Here is a 20,878-nt window from a genome sequence, read left to right on the forward strand (position 1 = left end):
TGATAATACATGCAGTACTCCTGCCACCCCACAGGGGGCAACAGCCAGGCATATGTGTCACATTGAAGCAGCAGTAGTGTGAGTAGAAAAATACTATTCATTTAAACCTGAAAACATCTGATTTTTAACAGAGACTGGACAACAAAGTATGTATATTATGCCCGTGCTCAAATCATTGTTTCCTGTCGGACCATTTAAGCCTCAGACAAAGTGATCGAGACAAGCAGCAACAACGGTAGAAATCTACACGTGTAAGCTTCATCCCGAAACTTGCTCAAATATTTGTCAGTATATATTGTGCATAAAGATATTTAGTTTGTTTTACATTGAAATTGCTGACTTTGTGATGCCTTTTGTATTTGTGGCCGTGTTGTTTTTTTTTTTTGTCTGAGAGTAACTTTGGCAAACAAAACCCGTTTAATACATGAATGGGGAATTTAACCAGTAGAGGGCAATAATGCTACACCTTAGGTTTAATTGTGATGAGTCACAGACATTGTGTCCAATGTTTGATGTGGATGTTGTCTAATGTTTATATGCGTAAACATCCGTAGTATATAATGTGAGTGTAGTAACACTAAACCTTGTATTTGATGTTAAATACACAATGATCGTTATGTAAAATACAAAATGGACGTTATACTTTTGTAACCTTTATTTTATGTTTATATTTTCAGTCTTAAAAACCTAAATGAAGGAAGAAGTAAGTAAAACTGAGGGAGTATAATAATTTAAAAGAAAGCACATCAATCCTCAACAAAACTTGATTAATTGATTGCCAGTGCAGTGTGAAAACTGATGTGTTAACTATTATAAACAAATAAATAAATGGGTTGTACGTGTATAGCGTTTTTGTACCTTCAAGGTTCTCAAAGCGCTTTGACACTACTTCCACATTTACCCATTCACACACACATTCACACACTGATAGAGGAAGCTGCCATGCAAGGCGCTAACCAGGGCCCATCAGGAGCAAGGGTGAACTGTCTTCCTCAGGACACAATGGTTATAATTAAGTAAACACAGTCTCAAAAGAATAAAACCTCGTAGGCATTTTCTGAAGAGATATCCACATTTCGATGTCCGGCCCCTGAGCCCTTGGGCTCTTAAAAACTCTGGCGCTCTTCATTATGTAGTTGAATAGCCATGTTATAGCATATTCTACAGTTCAAGGATACTTTTTTTAGATGATACCCCCTCAGCAATAGCCCAGGTCAACCAAATTGTCTTTTTTGCTGCAACCAAGCCCTTCTTTCTCGGCCCTAATAACGTCTCACACGTGTCCCGTTTAAGTCAGGGAAAGACACAGCAGCAGCCAGCGGCCTGACAGGCTGACTGAATGCTTGCAGGAAAGCCCTCCATCCGTCATGGGTGCCTGCTGTGTGAGAGAGAGACTTGCTGGATGTTATTTTAAATGTGTTTTAACAGTGATGTAACGTCATGGCACCGCTGACATAATTAGGCGTTTTATTTTCATTTGTATCCAGCACTCATCATTCCCTATCGGGCGACTGGCATCTCAGTCACCCAGTTCCCACCTGGAGAGGTGTGCTGTTGTGTGTATGCATGTGCATTTGTCATAAAGAGAAACACCAACAGGAAGAGATTGAATTAAGTGAGAGTAAATGGGGAAATAATAATTACTATTACAATTATGCAGAAGCTGTAAGGACAGTGGCTAAATGGGGAGGTATTCGGAGCTCAGTTTTGTGGAAAAAACCTTATTTTAGTTTCCTTGTGTTGTTGTACAACGAAGAAGTTTGGTAACACTTTAGTATGGGGAACATATTTTAAGTAACACAGATTTAATTTAGAGTTATTTGGACATTAGGCGAACATATAAGGGTTAGGGTCAGGGTTAGGGTTACGAATAAGCAGTAATTCTGAGGTTATTGAAGGAAGACTCTTAGTTAATGGCTTACTGGTTGTATAATAAGACGATGCAGAATAAGGCATTAATACGTACTTAATAATGACTAATTAAGAGCCAATATGTTACTAATTTGCATGCTAATACGAAACTAATTTATGGTGAATATGTAACCCATACCAAAGTGTTACCAGAAGTTTAATGCTAAATGCAATTTCACGGTCCACAAATACGCCCCCAAAAAATCATGACATGTCACAAACACACAACAACTAGAATATATTTATATCAAATAGATAACTGACCAAAACCATCACCTCTCCCTCAAAAGTGATATTATTGCTGAATGTGAAAGCTGGTCCTAAAAGCTATCACAGCATATCCAAGGGTACTGCCAGAAATTTTGGACATCACATTTACCAGCTGTTTTTTGCACAATCCATTTTTTGGGGGGGGCTTGTCAGTCAGCCCCAAATACGCTGCCAAGAGTATATCAACATGCAGGGTATCCTTGGAGGAGTTGCATGATATTTAAACTGCATTTTATTGTTAAAGACAAAAACACCCTGCCGAATATTTTGTCAAGCAATTGTCCCGCAAAGCAAATGTATTGTACCATAAAGCAGTAGATAAGGCCCAATTATTATTATACCAACATTCGCACCCAGGAAGTCAAAGTCAAGATGTAATATGTCATAATTTGTTCACCTTATAAAGGGAGAAAAGTACGACTTGCAGCTCTCCTTGTATTGTCCTGAACAGAATTCATTGCTCCTTTCTGATTTGTGTGTTTTTGTTATTAATCACTTTTCTCTACAACAGTCCTGTCGGAGGGATTGGAAGCAGGGCGAATAAGGGAGTTCTGTGGTCTTCAGCCGCCGGGGTCATTTGTAACCGCTGATGAATGAGCGACACAAATAAATAAGTGCGCTGCTTCTGACCCACCCAGCTTTTTCCCAGGCTCTCGGGCATTGCAGTGAGGGGAGCGGTCACCGTGGGGGGTTGGGGGACTGAACACAACGACAGAGCTGAAATTGATTTCCTCATTGCCTCAGTTTGTCGCTTAATCTGGCAATATGCTGATAAATCTTCGTACTTTGTCAATTAATTTCCCTGAAAAATGAGAGGCAAAATGGCCAGCACATCAATACAGCCGCGGATTCAGTGTCAAAAATTAAGCGGTAAAACTAATTGCCCTCCCTTCCTCTCCTGTTAAAACATAACTAATGAGGGAGGCAATTATAGCTGCATGTAGACACACACATATAATGGAGAATATATACTGTACTACACATGCAAGGAAAGGTTGCACCTTGAATTATAATAAATAAGACCTTAGGTGCATAGTGGGGGTGAAAACAAATGATTCTGCTTTAAAGGCTAACCATGCATAAGCCTAAACAGAACATGTGTAGGGTTGAATATCGATAAAAATGCTCAAGTGATTCATACGGGAATGATAGTCATGGAAGTTAGTTCAATTTTTTTAGGACCTATAATTGACTGTGCGTCACTCTTATGTTATCCCACCTTTGCCAGACGGGGGCTACGTTACAGATCAGCTGATGAAAAGCACACATGTAATTTATTGCCAATGTTTTCTCCTCAAGAATCCTCAAGAATAATTGTGGCGACCGCAGTCGGGCATCAGGATCGATGACAATGGATTTTTCTGCGGTGAGGTCTTGTAGCGCTTGGTGTAATGAGAGATGGAGAGAGGGAAAGGAGTGAAGAAGGGATCAGCAGCGTTTTTCTCATATAGAATTAAAGCCTAAGCAAATAGGGTTTACGGGATAGAGACTAGCCTCTTTAACGTTGGCTGGTTAAATATATATTCGTATTCCTTAATTTCACATGTTATTTGGTATAAGCGGCTGGGGAGATACTTACCCTGGTCCTGGTCTGCAAAAGTTGAATTGAGGATACCGTCTAATCAGCACTACATCGTGCTGCCGATATTCCGCTTCAGACGTTGCATGCTGGGCCGTTGTCACGTTTTTGCCCCGCTATGTCTGTGCAACTGTCACAGTCCAACAAGTAAAATGTACTCATGCTATTTAGAGACTGGGTCAACACAGAATATCAGGCCTTGCAGAGTATGTGGAACCTAGACCTGCTGCCCCAGACCATGTAGATCTTCAAGTGGAGGAATTTATTGAAGTTGTCAGTGTTATTTCCACACTTTCAGACCAAGATATCGACCTGTACTCCTGTGCTTTAAAGTTTGCGAAGGGTTCCAAAGACAAGTGGAACCAATCAGGTGTTACTGTAGTACTTGCTCACTGACTTGGATGGCTCAGTTAACAGGTAAAATACATTTATTAAGTCAAAGTTGAAGTACCAATGATGGTCACACACACACTAGATGTAATGAAATTATCCTCTGCATTTGACTTATAAACCCTTGATCACCCCCTGGGAGGAGAGGGGAGCAGCGAGCAGCAACGGTGGCCGCGCCTGGGAATCATTTTGGTGATTTAACCCCCAATTCCAACCCTTGATGCTGAGTGCCAAGCAGGGAGGTAGTGGTTCCCATTTTAATAGTCTTTGGTATGACTCGGCCGAGGTTTGAATTCACGACCTCCTGTATGAAACTGCCTCCCAGATTCATGAAAATATAATTTCATAGTAAAATTATTATTATTAATAGAAATAATTCCACATTAAATGTATTAATTATACGTCTAATAACGGCAGCAGGGGTTATTGCTGGTGCTTCACAATAAGAAGGTTCTGGGTTTGATCCCTGGGCTAGGGGTCTTTCTGTGTGGAGTTTGCATAATCTCCCTGGGACTGTGGGGGTTCCCTCCAGGTACTCAAGCTTATTTTAAAGTCATGCACCTAGGACAGGTTGATTGGCAACACTAAATCGTCCCTAGTGTGTGAATGTGGGAGTGAATGCTGTCTATCCGTGTGGGGACTTGTCCAGGGTGTACTCCACCTTCCGCCTGAATGTAGCTGGGATAAGCTCCAGCCACCCCTGTGAACCAGAAAGGGACAAGTAGTAGAAAATGGATGGCTGGACATTTAATAACAAATGTATTGTATTGTTGATTTATGTATAACATAATCCTCGCAGTAATCAAGGGAACACTATAGTTTCTTGGGGTTCTTTTTCATGGTAAATTTATTTTGACGCAGAATATCCGCACAAAAATTAACGGAAAACATTACACCTTGTACTATTCATTATTTACATTTCAAAAATGTTGATGTGTACTATGCACACTTCAGTATAATTGCATTTAGCAATTTTTTTTTAAACATCACACCCCATGTTGCGAACCAAGCTCTGACACTGATCATACAGGGAGCGGACCGCCACAACAAGAGCTTGGTCCGGATGCCGGCAGTAAGTCGGACACATTTCCAGTGAGGTTTGGACTCCGCCAAGGCTGTCCTTCGTCACTGATTCTGTTCATAACTTTTATGGACAGAATTTCTTGGTGAAGTCAAGGCGTTGAGGGGTTCCGGTTTGGTGGCCGCGGGATTAGGTCTCTGCTTTTTGCAGATGATGTGGTCCTGATGGCTTCATCTGGCCGGGATCTTCAGGTCTCACTGGATCGGTTCGCAGCCGAGTGTGAAGCGACCGGAATGAGAATCAACACCTCCGAGTCCGAGTCCATGGTTCTCGCCCGGAAAAGGATGGAGTGCCATCTCCGGGTTGGGGAGGAGACCCTGCCCCAAGTGGAGGAGTTCAAGTATCTAGGAGTCTTGTTCACGAGTGGGGGAAGAGTTGATCTAGAGATCGACAGGCGGATCGGTGCTGCGTCTTCAGTAATGCGTACAATGTACCGATCCGTTGTGGTGAAGAAGGAGCTTAGCCGGAAGGCAAAGCTATCAATTTTCCTTTCGATCTACGTTCCCACCCTCAACTATGGTCATGAGCTTTGGGTCATGACCGAAAGGATAAGATCACAGGTACAAGCGGCCGAAATGAGTTTCCTCCGCCGTGTGGCGGGGCTCTCCCTTAGAGATAGGGTGAGAAGCTCTGCCATCCGGGAGGAACTCAAAGTAAAGCCGCTGCTCCTCCACATCGAGAGGAGCCCGATGAGGTGGTTCGGGCATCTGGTCAGGATGCCACCCGAACGCCTCCCTAAGGAGGTGTTTAGGGCACGTCCAACCGGTAGGAGGCCACGGGGAAGACCCAGGACACGTTGGGAAGACTATGTCTCCCGGCTGGCCTGGGAACGTCTCGTGATCCCCCGGGAAAAACTAGACGAAGTGGCTGAGGAGAGGGAAGTCTGGGCTTCCCTGCTTAGGTTGCTGCCCCCTCGACCCAACCTCGGATAAGCGGAAGAAGATGGATGGATGGATGGATGGACACCCCTTGTTGCATTGTGGGTTTACTCTTACATTTTATTTTGATCAAAATCTAACCTGGTACATACCTTATTCTTTATTTTTATATATTTGCAGACAGATGTATATTCATTTTAAGAAAACATGTTTACACAATGTACACATGGCTTGTGGTACAAAATGTCAATGTTGACAAATGCTGATTCTTAAGGCTGTTTTTCTCTCCTCTAAGTGGCACTTCATTAAAGCTCTTGTCACAGTTGAGGGGCTTTAAATGGGTAAGATGGAGAAAACTTAAAGCAGCGTTGTCTCTCTGGACTCAATAAAAGCTATCAGTGCACGAGAGGAGCATTTGGAGTATAACTGAAGCCCGGTTGGAAAAGTCATCCACTTGAATGATCAGACCTGGAGCTCAACATTCAAATTGAAGATATTTACCGTGAGGAGGACGTTGGATGTTGTGTTTTTGGTGTACACAGTACCTGTCAATTTTATAAAAGCTTTGACACAATGTTATGCACGTGTTCAAATGCTGTCGTGTTTACACTGCCCATGTTTGTAGAGTGTATGAGTTTTTCTGCACAGCAGCAAAGAGAAAAGAGAGAGGGATCTCATCATGCTGTTAATGACGGGGCCAGATGCAGAGAAGGGAGGAGTGTGAAAAAGCTCTCCACGCTCCCCATCTGGAAGGCATCGCCCCCAAATGAAGTTGTAGAAAACCATCCCATTGATAATAAAGCTAATTTTTATGGCTCTGACAAGTATGTAATTATGTTCAGCGGTGCTTTTCAGATTTTATCACAGTCAATAAACCACACTGGCAATTTCCCGTCCCCCATTTGACATATTTACATGGATCCGTCTGATTGGGGGGAATTACTTAGCTGTGAGAGCTCTGATGGATATACACTACTGATCTGTGACTTCTGGTAGGCTCATCTGTTTACCAACTAGCCTGCTTCTCATATATTCACTCTACTTGTTGTATTCACTTTTCGCCTTTCTTTAAAACCATCTTTTTGGTTCATTTATGTTTTGGACTAATGTTTTTGTTTACATTTTGCGTCATGGTCCTTCAGAAATATAATGTTTTGCTCATTTATGAAATTGTATTAACATGATACCGTACTGTAGTGAGACACTTCAGCCATTGATTAGTCGTACAGCACTGTTTACAAACCCCGTTTCCATATGAGTTGGGAAATTGTGTTAGATGTAAATATAAACGGAATACAATGATTTGCAAATCCTTTTCAACCCATATTCAATTGAATGCACCACAAAGACAAGATATTTAATGTTCAAACTCATAAACTTTTTTTTTTTTTGCAAATAATAATTAACTTACAATTTCATGGCTGCAACACGTGCCAAAGTAGTTGGGAAAGGGCATGTTCACCATTGTGTTACATCACCTTTTTTTTTAACAACACTCAATAAACGTTTGGGAACTGAGTAAACTAATTGATGAAGCTTTGAAAGTGGTATTCTTTACCATTCTTGCTTGATGTACAGCTTAAGTTGTTCAACAGTCCGGGGTCTTGTTGTCGTATTTTACGCTTCATAATGCGCCACACATTTTCGATGGGAGACGTGTCTGGACTGCAGGCGGGCCAGGAAAGTACCCGCACTCTTACTATGAAGCCACTCTGTTGTAGCATGTGGCTTGGCATTGTTTTGCTGAAATAAGCAGGAGCGTCCATGATAACGTTGCTTGGATGACAACATATGTTGCACCAAAACCTGTATAGATCATTCAGTATTATTGGTGCCTTCACAGATGTGCAAGTTTCCCATGCCTTGGGCACTAATACGCCCCCATACCATCACAGATGCTGGCTTTTGAACTTTGCGACTAGAACAATCCGGATGGTTATTTTCCTCTTTGTTCTGGAGGACACCACGTCCACAGTTTCCAAATATAATTTGAAATGTGGACTCGTCAGACCACAGAACACTTTTCTACTTTGCATCAGTCCATCTTAGATGAGCTCGGGCTCAGCGAAGCCGGCGGCGTTCCTGTGTGTTGTTGATAAATGTCTTTTGCTTTGCGTAGTAGAGTTTTAACTTGCACTTACAGATGTAGCGACCAACTGTAGTTACTGACAGTGGTTTTATGAAGTGTTCCTGAGCCCATGTGGTGATATACTTTACACACTGATGTCGGTTTTTGATGCAGTACCGCCTGAGTGATCAAAGGTCCGTAACATCATCGCTTACGTGCAGTGATTTCTCCAGATTCTCTGAACCTTTTGATGATTTTACGGACCGTAGATGGTAAAATCCCTAAATTCCTTGCAATAGCTCGTTGAGAAATGTTCTAAAACTGTTCAACACTTTGCTTACAAATTGGTGACCCTCGCCCCATCCTTGTTTGTGAGCTACTTAGCATTTCATGGAAGCTGCTTTTATACCCAATCATGGCACCCACCTGTTCCCAATTAGCCTGCACACCTGTGGGATGTTCCAAATAAGTGTTTGTTGAGCATTCCTCAACTTTATCAGTATTTATTGCCACCTTTCCTAACTTATTTGTCACGTGTTGCTGGCATCAAAGTCTAAAGTGAATGATTATTTGCAAAAAAACAAATGTTTATCAGTTTGAACATCAAACATGTTGTCTTTGTAGAAAATTCAACTGAATATGGGTTGAAAATGATTTGCAAATCATTGTATTCCGTTTATATTTACATCTAACACAATTTCCCAACTCATATGGAAACGGGGTTTGTACTACAGCTATTGTGACTTAATGTTTATTTTGACACATTATGATTTATTGTATTTATTTGTAACAATCACATTGTATATAAATCGTTTTATTTGGGTAATATGTGTCGAGTCTTGTTATTTGTTTAGTATGCAGGTTATCATTGCATGAATAAAAATATATGGCAGGATGAGCAGCTGCACTCATACAGCACATACAGGTTTGACACACATGGTACTTACCCACACATTTACTTACCCTGCAAGAGGGCATACACTTCTGCAAGTGTGGAATATATATACAGTTGTGGTCAAAAGTTTACATAAACTTGTAAATAACATAATTTCATGGCTGTCTTGAGTTTCCAATAATTTCTACAACTCTTATTTTTTTGGTGATGGAGTGATTAGAGCACATACTTGTTTGTCACAAAAAACATTCATGAAGTTTGGTTCTTTTATTAATTTATTATGGGTCTACTGAAAATGGGGCCAAATCTGCTGGGTCAAAAGTATACATATAGAATATATATATATATATATATATATATATATATATATATATATATATATCTATATATATATATATATATATATATATATATATATATATATATATATATATATATATATATATATATATATATATGTATATATATATATATATATACATATATATATATATATATATATATATATATATATGTATATATATATATATATGTATATATATATATATATATATATATATATATATATGTATATATATATATATATGTATATATATATATATATATATATATGTATATATATATGTATATATGTATGTATATATATATGTATATATGTATATATATATATATGTATATATGTATATATATATATATGTATATATGTATATATATATATGTATATATGTATATATGTATATATATATATGTATATATGTATATATGTATATATATATATGTATATATGTATATATATATACATATATATATGTATATATATATATATATATATATATATATATATGTGTATATATATATATATATATACATTATTTTTTTTTTTAGGTTGTCCTGAATAATTTGGAGGTAATCCTCCTTTTTCATTGTCCTGTTTACTCTCTGTAAGGCACCAGTTTCATTGGCAGCAAAACAGGTCTAGAGCATAATACTACCACCACCATGCTTGACGGTAGGTTTGATGTTCCTGGAATTAAAGGACTCACCTTTTCTCCTCCAAACATATAGCTGGGTATTGTGGCCAAACCGCTCATTTTTTCTTTCATCTGACCACAGAACTTTCCTCCAGAAGATCTTATCTTTGTCAATGTGATGTCAGCTAAATGAGGCCAGAATTAAGGTTTTCGAATAGCCTTTCCCAAAGTCCTGACTTAAGCGTGTGGACAATGCTGACGAAACAAGTCCATGTCAGAAAACCAACAAATTTAGCTGAACTGCACCAATTTGTCAAGAGGAGTGGTCAAAAATTCAACCAGAAGCTTGTGGATGGCTACCAAAAGCGCCTTATTGCAGTAAAACTTGCCAAGGGACATGTAACCAATATTAACATTGCTCTATGTATACTTTTGAAACCCAGCAGATTCGGTCACATTTTCAGTACAACCATAATAAATTCATGAAAGAACCAAACTTCATGAATGTCTTTTTTGTGACCAACAAGTATTTACTTCAATCACTTTATCACCAAAAAATAAGAGGTGTAGAAATAATTGGAAACTCAAGACAGCTATGACATTTCCTTCATAAGTGTGTATGTAAATGTTTCACCACAACTCTATAAACACATTTTTTTGAATACATTTTATATAGTTGAAACCACATCTAGTTGAGATGTATTTTCAAAGGTGAGCTGCACTTTTTTTTCATGTTGCGTATTGTTCACAATCATTTTGAGAGACAAGAACCCGTGTGTATATATTTTTTGCATTCTAATTTATAATAGTCAGCTTGTTCTAAGTGACTAGCCACGCTGCTAATGGGAGAAATCCGCCCTGCCTATAAAACACCCTAAAAAAGCATCCAAAAACCAACAATAATACTTAATTTACATTCGCAACTTGCATAATAACTAAGCTGTAGTGAGTTGTAATGCCCAACACAATAAGATTGGACACAAATCTGTACTGACTGAAAAACATGAACAATCATATTACAGTATCTGTAAAGTATTAGTCAAAATTGAATGTTTGGTTTGTACACAACTAGCTCGACAGTGTGTGTAGGTGTACTGACAATCATCATGTGCCGCATGTGTAATGATCAATGTTATAGCAACTTACTTGGTGGACAGTTGTCCGTTTGGTCAAACTAGCCAGGGATGTTTCCAGTTTGTTTTGTTTAGATGGAAAAAAGTTTGTACCTCTACAACTTGCACTGAGCCTAGTCTATAAAATCCACTACACCTCCCTGATACCGAAGTACATGTCAAACTACTTCCTTAACATAAATGACCGCCATAACCACAACACCAGGGGGTCCTCCACAAATCACGGTAAACCTAGATTCCGAGCTTACAAAGGTCTTAACTAATTCTCTTTCTATGCCACATCAATGTGGAATGCACTCTCAACAGGTGTAAAAGTAAGTGCATCTCTATATTCCTTCAAAACCGCTCTAAAACAACACCTCCAAGCAATTTCAACCCTTTACTAATACCCTCCCTCATTCACATCCCATCCGCCCGGATTGTAAATAACCTTATGTAAATAATCAAATATACTTCTAATGTATTTACTTGTTCTTATGCTATCTGACCTCACTATTTTCTCTGCTCGTTGTACATATCCTACTAAGGAAGACCTACACTGTTTCAACGTCCATTTCTCTGTTGATGCAATTGTTGATGACTGAAGTACTGATATCAACCAAAGCTCCTCATCCCCGGATTGTACATGATGTAAATAATTCAATGTATATACTATGACGATTAACCTGTGTGATGACTGTATTATGCTGATAGTATATATTTGTACCATGAATTGATTAACGTGGACCCCGACTTAAACAAGTTGAAAAACTTATTCGGGTGTTACCATTTAGTGGTCATTTATACGGAATATGTACTGAACTGTGCAATCTACTAATAAAAGTATCAATCAATCAATCAATCCACAGTTCATCTTTCGTTGTGATGCAGTTTCAGTGTCCTCCTCGCCAGATACAAGACACATTTCCATCGATAACAACATTGTGTGCCGCTCAGTGCAGCAGAAGCACTCTATTTCTGTTGGCATAGCTTGGCAATCTCCACATTTACAACCCCAAGTCACGTCGGGCTTGACTATCTCGACTTTTGTCTGCTCCAAAGTCTCACCCTCTCTTTGTGCTCGCTCAGCTTCTATAACCAGCAGTTCATCCTCTGTATATTTGATCAGAACACACACACGTTGTTGACGGAAGTATGAAGTGCATTGGTATGTGCACTGAAGTAAATTTGCCCAGAAAATAAGTTCCAGTTATTCTTAAAAATGACCAAAATACTGTAATTATTGTACATATTACTTGATGTTATCAATGTGTCTGTTCCTACAGTATACATATACACTATAACAGTGTGTATATAAAATGTTTATGGGAAAAATAGTTGACTTCCATCAGCTGCAATGTTAAGTGAATCTTGCATGTGTTTTTTATATCTTTAGAATCCTATACAAAGATGTGTTTTGTTGTCTCTCATAACAATTGTGAATGATGGGCACAATTCCCCAAAAAATGCAGTGCCCCTTTAAAGGCATTACCAATTTGTGGGCAAAAAAAAGTGATCCCAATGCTAACTAGCCTAATTGAAAGTCACATGTTATTTATTTTCCTGAACCAATTACAGGAGGTTAATTCAATTATTTCGATATATTTTTGCATAGGTAATATTTAAGCCATAACTGCGTGTTTGTCTTAATTTTTTGTTGTTTTTCTGTATTTCATTAATGAATATGTATTTATGCTATCCCCTCTGTTCTCTACTATATTTCTGCAGGTGAAAAAAAATTCCTCTGTGACCTGTGTGGTTTTGCTGGAGGGACACGACATGCTCTTACCAAGCACAGACGCCAACACACAGGTAGATATGAGAAATCCAAGCTGACCAACTACTGTACGTGTCAACCGCTATAATCTCAGACCTTGAGCCTCAAGATCAAAAATAGTAGTAATTTTTGTCCCTGTCACACAAACAAGGATCCATCAGAATGACTTGCTGCTGTAATTGATGAGCATGTGTTCCAGTATGTCTGGGATTTTTAATTTCTGTTATCATTTCCCATCTCATTTTTTCACTTAGGGAAATTGCATCTTTTAGATTGATTGACAGTTGTAAGTGTGCATATATATATATATATATATATATATATATATATATATATATATATATATATATGTATATATATATATACACACACACACGCACACTTACAACTGTCAATCTAACTAAAAGATGCAATACGTATATATACATACATATACTTTAATACATACATACATGCACATATATATATATATATATATATATATATATATATATATATATATTTATATATATATGTGTGTGTATTTATGTATACATATACACACGTGCATACTGTATACATACAGTACATATACAAACCCCGTTTCCATATGAGTTGGGAAATTGTGTTAGATGTAAATATAAACGGAATACAATGATTTGCAAATCCTTTTCAACCCGCATTCAGTTGAATATGCTACAAAGACAACATATTTGATGTTCAAACTGATAAACATTTTTTATTTTTTTGCAAAAAAATATTATCTTTAGAATTTGATGCCAGCAACACATGACAAAGAAGTTGGGAAAGGTGGCAAAAAATACAGATAAAGATGAGAAATGCTCATCAAACACTTATTTGGAACATCCCACAGGTGTGCAGGTTAATTGGGAACAGGTGCGTGCCATTATTGGGTATAAAAACAGCTTCCCAAAAAATGGTCAGTCTTTCAAAAGAAAGGATGGGGCGAGGTACACCCCTTTTTCCACAATTGTGTGATCAAATAGTAGAACAGTTTAAAAACAACGTTTCTCAAAGTGCAATTTCAAGAAATTTAGGGATTTCAACATTTACGGTACATAATATCATCAAAAGGTTCAGAAAATTTGGAGAAATTACTCCACGTAAGCGACATTGCCGGAAACCAACATTGAATGACCGTGACCTTCGATCCCTCATACTGCACTGTATCAAAAACCGACATCAATCTTTAAAGGATATCACCCCACGGGCTCAGGAACACTTCAGAAAACCACTGTCACTAAATACAGTGTGTCGCTACATCTGTAAGTTCAAGAGGAAGCTCTACTATGCAAAGCGAAAGCCATTTATCAACAACATCCAGAATCACCGCCGGCTTCTCTGGGCCCGACATTATCTAAGACTGGACTAATGCAAAGTGGAAAAGTCTTCTGTGGTCTGACGAGTCCACATTTCAAGTTGTTTTTGGAAATATTCGACATCGTGTTATCCGGACCAAAGGGGAAGCAAACCATCCAGACTGTTATCGACGCAAAGTTCAAAAGCCAGCATCTGTGATGGTATTGGGGGTGCTTTAGTGCCCAAGGCATGGGTAACTTACACATCTGTGAAGGCACCATTAATGCTGAAAGGTATACATACAGCATTTGGAACAACATGTGCTGCCAACTAAGCGCCGTCTTTTTCATGGATGCCCCTGCTTATTTCAGCTAGACAATGCCAAGCCACATTCAGCATGTGTTACAACAGCGTGGCTTTGTAAAACGAAAGCGCGGGTACTTTCCTGGCCCATCTGCAGTCCAGACCTGTCTTCCATCAAAAATGTGTGGGCTACTATGAAGAGTAAAATACGACAGCGGAGACCGCGGACTGTTGAACGACTGAAGCTCTACATAAAACAAGAATGGGAAAGATTTCCACTTTCAAAGCTTCAACAATTAGTTTCCTCAGTTCCCAAACGTTTATTGAGTATTGTTAAAAGAAAAGGTGATGTAACACAGTGGTGAACATGCCCTTTCCCAACTACTTTTGCACGTGTTGCAGACATGAAATTCTAAGTTAATTATTATTTGCAAAAAAAAAACAAAGTTTATGGGTTTGAACATCAAATATCTTGTCTTTGTAGTGCATTCAATTGAATATGGGTTGAACAGGATTTGCAAATCATTGTATTCTGTTTATATTTACATCTAATACAATTTACCAACTCATATGTAAACGGGGTTTGTGTGTGTGTATATATATATATATATATATATATATATATATATATATATATATATATATATATATATATATATATATACATATATATATACACACACATATATATATATATACACCGTATCTTCCTGGGTATAACTCGCACCTGCTGAAAATGCATAATACATATATATATATATATATATATATATATATATATATATATATACACACAGTGTATATATATATATATATATATATATGTGTGTGTGTGTATATATATATATGTGTGTGTGTGTATATATATATATATATATATATATATATATATATACACCGTTTCTTCCTGGGTATAACTCGCACCTGCTGAAAATGCATAATACAGACGGAAAAAAACATTTATCAGTCGCACTGGAGTATAAGTCCCATTTTTTGGGGAAAAGTATTTGATAAAACCCAACACCAAAAATAGACATTTGAAAGGCAATTCAAAATAAATAAAGAATAGTAAACAACAGGCTGAATAAGTGTACAGTACGTTATATAACGCATAAATAACCAACTGAGAAGGTGCCTGGTATGTTAACGTAACATATTATGGTAAGAGTCATTTAAATAACTATAACATATAGAACATGCTATACGTTTACCAAACAATCTGTCACTCCTAATCGCTAAATCCCATGAAATCTTATACGTCTAGTCTCTTATGTGAATGAGCTAAATAACATTATTTGATATTTTACAGTAATGTGTTAGTAATTTCACACATAAGTTGCTCCTGAGTATGAGTCGCACCCCTGGCCAAACTATGAAAAAAACTGTGACTTATAGTCCGAAAAATACGGTATATGTATATATGGTAACACTTTAGTATGGGGGAACACATACAGTATTCACCATTAAGTAGTTGCTTATTAACATGCAAATTGGTAATATATTGGCTCTTAATTTTGTCATTATTAAGTACTTATTAATCCCTTATTCTGCATGGCCTTATTATACAACCAGATAACTAAGAGTCTTCCCTCAATAACCTCAGAATTATTGCTTTTTAGTAACCCTAATCCTGATATGTTCCCCTAGTGTCCAAATAACTCTAAATTAAGTCTTTGTTACTTTCTTAAGCAACTAATTAATGGTGAATATGTTCCCCATACTAAAGTGTTACTATATATATATATATATATATATATATATATATATATATATATATATATGTATATATATATATGTATATGTGTGTGTGTGTGTGTGTATATGTATATATATATATATATATGTATTTATATATATATATATACACTGTGTATATATATATATACACACAATATACATAGAGAGAGAGAGAGAGACAGAAGAATGTCGAAAAAATATTGCGCTTAACTGCTGCCAGGCAGGTGTCCAAAGATAAAAAATAATATGAATAACAGGTTTCACAATACATTTTATTTGTTCCCCATCCTCTCATGCATTCTTCCTACAAAACCTATTATTAAGTCCTATTTTGTGCATGTTGACGTTTGACCTCATTCAGTATTTCCTACCAACACACAGGAGAGAGACCCTTCAAATGCAAGCTTTGTAACTTCGCCTCCACCACGCAGTCCCACCTATCAAGACACAATCGCGTTCACACTGGGGAGAAACCATATCGCTGCCCCTGGTGTGACTACAGGTTAGTAGCCACTCATTGAACACCCCCAAAGCTTGGTGTCGCTTATGGCCAATGATGATCAGATGAGTGCGCAAGGTGCTGGGGAGAATACTTAATGTGGCAAGCAGGTGGCATTGTAGAACAGGTTGTGTGCTTTTGTGTAATGCAGCAGGTGAAGCGTAGGCTGGCCTAATCTCCACAGCACTGCTGCATCTCATCAGACCCAGTCTCATCTCAACATGCACTCAGCCAATGTCAGTGTCACTGACATTGGCAAGTCCGTGTCATTAAAACACCATCATACCACATCAGTAATTACACAGGAAATTATCAGTGAAATTGAAAACATTTTGGGAGGCACTTTGCATCTCCTTATCGCACGCTTTCTCTCATCCTCTGCCTATTTGTCTATCATATGTATGCAGAATAACTTATAATAATATGACATGATTAAGTATATGTTGAAGTTGGGCATTTATCAAATATTATCTCAGCAATCCACAAAATGATCTATAACTGAACTTTTCCAAGTTTAACATTGTGTCCCTCCCTCCAAGGAGCAAAATAGCCACGCGGCACCCCTAAGCTGTAGTATTATTGTAGTATTGCTGAGGGTTTAAGTCAAATATATTACCACACATTTTTCACAAAAATGCAAAATATTTGCAGTCAAAAATATTAGTTTTATTATTTCAAATATCAGGACAAACCAGTGGCGTCAAATTTGCACCCTGCAGGCCATTTGCTGCCTAAATAAAGAGTTTGTGACTCTCTACTTACATTTGTCGTTTAGTGCAGGGATATTTAACTGAAATGCTTGGCAGCCACTTTCCCAAAAAGTTGCGAATATCCCTTGACTATTAGTCTTATTTTGTAAAGCCTATTTTGGAGAACAGGCTTCCTCTACAGTAGACATTTGATTTTGGAATTTGGGAAAAATTACGATCTACAACCGTATATTTGTCGGCCGGGTCACGAAGAGGATGAGCCATGTAAGCCGAGTGCTAAACGGATGCAGCTTTATTGAAACACTACAGCAACAGCAGTATTGCTAAGTGCTAAACATAAAAACTAACCACGATAAACTATAATTAAACAAACATTTACTGTACACTTTCAACTCTTGCTGGGATGTTGACCGACAAGGCGCTCACATAATTCCGTTTGGATGAAGATTCAATTGCAGTCTTCCTGAAGGGTTTAGTAAAAAGTTCCTGGAACTACGTCAGTTGTGTCTTTTTCGCCATCTCGGGGGATTTTAAAGTCGACCAGCCTCTCGGTCCATGGGCACATTTGTCGACTACCAAGTGAGACACATGAATTACAATCTAGAATTTAGTTTCCGCAAGTTTGAGATGAAGCAGAAGCAGCCGCCGGCTTAGTGTGTCAACAATCGCTGTGTAAGATAGCATTAGCTCACTGCTATCAATATGCCACTAAAATAGGATGTCTGTGTTGGTGCTTATAATAACATTATCACTCACATTTGGTTAATTTTCATGTCACAACATGTAAATGGAGTATTTTTGGGGGTTTCTGAATGTGTTTTTTAGAGAGTATAATGAGTGCAATAGAGGACCCTCAATCTGCTGACTCAATTGTTCGCTATTTATTCACAGTTTTGAATGCATAAAAAGCCAAGCATATGCAATCTTTTCTTACACAAGTATCGTGAATGATCAGCAGAAGCGTTACTATTGTGACGCAGAATCCACGGAAATTGCCAAAAATATTCAGAGTGTAATACTTAAAATGGCCAACTGAATTTGTGGCATTTTGTGATGTTTAGACAATAATTTCACATACTTTGTGAAGTGTAAGTACAATTTGGTAAATTTTAATGGATAAAATGAAACACAACAAAGTATAAACCGTATTTTCCGGAATGTAGGGCGCACCGGCTTGTAAGGCGCATTGCAGATGAGCGGGTCTATTCAGGTCTATTTTCATACAAAAGGCGCACCAGATTATAAGGCGCACTTAACGGGTCATAGTATGATTTTTTTTCTCACTTAAAAAAACACTGCCATGTGGTGGTCTATATAACATGTAATGTTGGTTCTTTGGTCAAATTTTTGTAACGATTATGTTTTACAGACCATCTTCAAGTCGCTTTCTGACAGTTGCTGCAGGATGCAGCGTTTTTTGGGCAGTCGTATTTACGTGGCTCACTCTGACATCGTCTCCTCCCGCTTTATCATCTTTGTTGTAGCGGTATAGTGTGGAAGAGGTGTCAAAAGATGGAACTAACTGTTTTAATGACATTCAGACTTTATTTAAATCAACAATTTAGCAGCATCTCCTAATTTGTAGCTCATTAGTGCAACAACAACGTCGGAAGTGTGTTTCGTGAAAAAACGTCAGACAGGAACTCTCTAATAACTAAAGTTCTGTGAATGAACTATGTAAACCCGCTACACCGGTAGTTTTTAGCACTTTTATAGCAAGTCTATTGACAGATAGAAGTTAGAACTTTACGCTACTTTATATTTGAAATGGCAACAGTGACTGCAGTAGTTCTGACCACAAGATTCAGGAGACAGGAGGGTGATGTGCAGGTAAGACAAGTCTTTAATTATACTCAAGCGCTTATGCACAAAGTATGCAGCGAATGTAAAAGTCAATAACATAGATACCAAAGAAACAATCCTCAAGCCCTGACTGGAAGGCGAGGCAGGCATAAATAGCAGCCTGATTGTTTGATTGCAACCAGGTGTGCTACGCTGCTAATCAGGGACAGGTGAGGGAACGTGCGCTCAGAAAGACATGCAGGAAGTGGAAATAAAATAAGAGCTCTGACCAAGAAATTGAGACAAAACTAAGGAAAAATGACAAACAAGTGACGCGAGATGAGACAGATCGTCACAAACAGCAGAGGGTGAATGCCCCATAACAATAAGTTAGCGAAAAAGAAGAAGCTTACCGACTACGTCGTCGGCACGGACTTCAGTTGCAGACACGTTTGCACATTTTCAGGACTTATGCAGATCCCAAATACAGATCTCCAGGTACGAGAAGGTAAGAAAAGATGGCTTTGCATAATATTGCAAAAGAAAACGCCAGATAATATGTCTGCTAATGGGTGCCATTTTGCAGTCCTTTGACACACACCATAGTAATACTCGTATGTCTGACTACGGTAGCCGTAATGCGCCGACAATCTATCAAATTCATACTTAAACATTTTGAAAACATTTTAGAGTGCCGTGTGTAATGTTCTATATTCTCATTTGAACATTTAATGTTGTTGTGTTGTTTACTAGGGTCATATTGCAGTCTACACATTACTCCTATGTGTGACTACAATCTATTCGTCACACTTATTATTACACCATGCACCAAATAAAATTGCTTCGAGGTCGGTAAGCACAACCAGAAGTATTCCATACATTTGGCGCACTGTCGATTTTGGAGGAAATTAAAGGATTTTATATGTGCCTTAAAGTCTGAAAAATAAGGTAAAGTCAACCTGTTTTTCCACTCTACTAGTACTGTAAGATGTTAAGGCAAGGATCTGCCAATGTGTTTACAATGGTCCAAGTCCCTATATTCAACAGGAACACTGGACTGTTTTCAGGAATTTTCTGCAAAAAATGTTTGTCTCCAAAGTTTTGAACTGCACTCGGTGTCATTCCTGGACTGAATTTGGCCGCCAAGCTGCCAATTAAATAGCCCTGGTTTAGTGTAATTAGGGCTCGGCCACCCTAAGCAGAGACTAGTGAAATACATTACAGCAATTGTATGAATCCTACATGAAATAACACTAACTACACAAAGCACAAAAATGACAGCACAACAAACCCACATTAGGCAACACAAAGAGCAACTTCCGTTAAGCAAGCTGAAGTGTCTCTATGATTATCCCCTGGGGAACCCATCAGTGTCAAACTATACAATTCTTACATACAAATCTACATTCATGATAACTTTTCCAAATAGCTACTGGTAAAAGTGATTCACAAATGTAGTTACATGACTAAAAAGTGATTCTGAAATGGATGCTTTGTGCGACCCAGCCTCACCTACACTACCTCCTGCGTGTGTGAGATCCCTTGATAAGACGATAAGTGAATGTATTTTCAATATCTTGCCTAATATTTGAACAACACCATATACCGTATTTCCT

The 20,878-nt window shown here is 38.0% G+C and overlaps 1 protein-coding gene across 1 annotated transcript in view; it reads left to right on the plus strand.

The window, feature by feature from the left end:
• The window catches only part of znf407 (zinc finger protein 407), a 302,639-nt gene that overhangs the window by 175,777 nt on the left and 105,984 nt on the right, over positions 1-20,878 (plus strand). Inside the window, exons 7-8 of the mRNA XM_061916333.1 lie at positions 12,884-12,967; positions 16,653-16,773. Coding sequence (XP_061772317.1) covers positions 12,884-12,967; positions 16,653-16,773 — 205 coding nt within the window. The remainder of the gene's footprint in view (positions 1-12,883; positions 12,968-16,652; positions 16,774-20,878) is intronic.

Source organism: Nerophis ophidion, linkage group LG11, assembly GCF_033978795.1.
Source record: "Nerophis ophidion isolate RoL-2023_Sa linkage group LG11, RoL_Noph_v1.0, whole genome shotgun sequence".
In the NCBI taxonomy this organism is placed as follows: domain Eukaryota; kingdom Metazoa; phylum Chordata; class Actinopteri; order Syngnathiformes; family Syngnathidae; genus Nerophis; species Nerophis ophidion.